Here is a 1,457-nt window from a genome sequence, read left to right as displayed (position 1 = left end):
TGGAGGAAAAGTCAGTCGGTCAGAATTGAGGGAATTATTATTATTCTGACTTTTTAGACAAGGCAAAGTGTGAAATGACTGAAATAAGTTTACACGTGGAATCACGAATCCTATGCGGAGTAACCCACGATTATACTGTAAAGTATCTTATTCCTCAATAACGTTCACACGTGTCGAGACACAGACCAAAACATATAATCGATCCCCGTTTATCTCTCCACCCACTGTTCGAATCTCGTCCCCTCCTTAAACTGAAAGCGAACAGATACACAGTGAAATTTTCAGCCCAACGAGGGCATAAATAAGGCAGTAGTGGATCATGAAAATGAACAGAAGATCTCGCTGCTCAGGGTTTCTGTCGCAACAAAATTGAGCCTCATGTCGGAGAAGGAAGACCCTCATTACTATCATTCCAAACACCAGGAGAAACCCTTAGGGCAGTACCCCAAATATTTCTCCCGCCGTCGCAAATTCCATGGCAATTTCTTCTACAGTTGCTTCGTCTTGGGATTTCAGATCCTGATGCTCTTTGCCATAGCCATTGTTATTGCTGGAATTACTTTCTACGCCGTCTTCAAGCCCAAGATGCCCAAGTATTCGGTCGAGAATTTTCAGATCACGAGCTTTGTCGTCGGCATAGATGGCACCGTTTCGTCGCAATTTGTGGTAGGGGTGAGGACGACGAATCCGAACAAAAAGATCGGCATTTATTACCTTGATGACAGCTATATTGGGGTTTTCTACAGCGGCACACAGCTCTCCAGGGGAAAATTTCCTGCGTTTTACCAGGACCATGAAACTATCACTACCTTAACTGTTTTTCTCTCCGGATCTGATGTACAGCTCAACAAAAAACAAATTACGTTGCTGAATAGACATCGGGTGGATGGAAGCATTCCTCTGCATTTTAAGGTGGATTTGCCCGTGAAATTCAAGGTTGGGAAACTGAAAACCCCAAAGTATACTTTCCATGTGCGCTGCGATCTGGTTCTGGGAGGGTTAAATTCCAGGACCGGTGTCAATATTGGTAAAAGAAAATGCAAGGTGAAGCTTTGAGGAGGCTGAATCGATCTGTAGGTCATTTGCTTCTGTTTTTCAAATTTTTTCTTCCTCTGTAAGATTTTCTGTACAGAATCGATTTGTATAGCACGGTATTGTATAGTTTATTTATGCTGCCCCTGTTACATTTTCTGTACAGTGAGGGAACATATATTGATAACTTTTTTATTCTTTCTAAATTCTCTGGTCTCTGGTTCTATTCACAGAGCGCCATTAACCCTAACTATGTCCACCAGGCTGAGGGAACTTGATGTTTTGGCCACTGTTAAACCTTGGAAAATTAGTATGAGATGTTTATATATTTCTGAATTTGATTGTATAGAATTTCAGATCAAACTCATAATCAAATTTTAGAAAATCTGCTGGGAAGTATTTTTTTTTATGATCAAATTTCAGAA

General features: G+C 40.8%; 1 protein-coding gene across 1 annotated transcript; it reads left to right on the top strand.

Annotated features, from left to right (window-relative positions):
* Window positions 1-202: 202 nt before the first annotated feature.
* Window positions 203-1,238, top strand: LOC131076387 (NDR1/HIN1-like protein 6). The gene has a single exon (XM_058013533.2). It carries the CDS (start codon window positions 379-381, stop codon window positions 1,054-1,056), a length of 678 nt encoding a protein of 225 aa, XP_057869516.2. The 5' UTR covers window positions 203-378; the 3' UTR covers window positions 1,057-1,238.
* Window positions 1,239-1,457: the final 219 nt, after the last annotated feature.

Source organism: Cryptomeria japonica, chromosome 7 (genome assembly GCF_030272615.1).
Source record: "Cryptomeria japonica chromosome 7, Sugi_1.0, whole genome shotgun sequence".
NCBI classification, from domain to species: Eukaryota; Viridiplantae; Streptophyta; class Pinopsida; order Cupressales; family Cupressaceae; genus Cryptomeria; species Cryptomeria japonica.
Note: the sequence above shows the minus strand (reverse complement) of the source record. Positions and strands in the feature narration are given on the sequence as shown.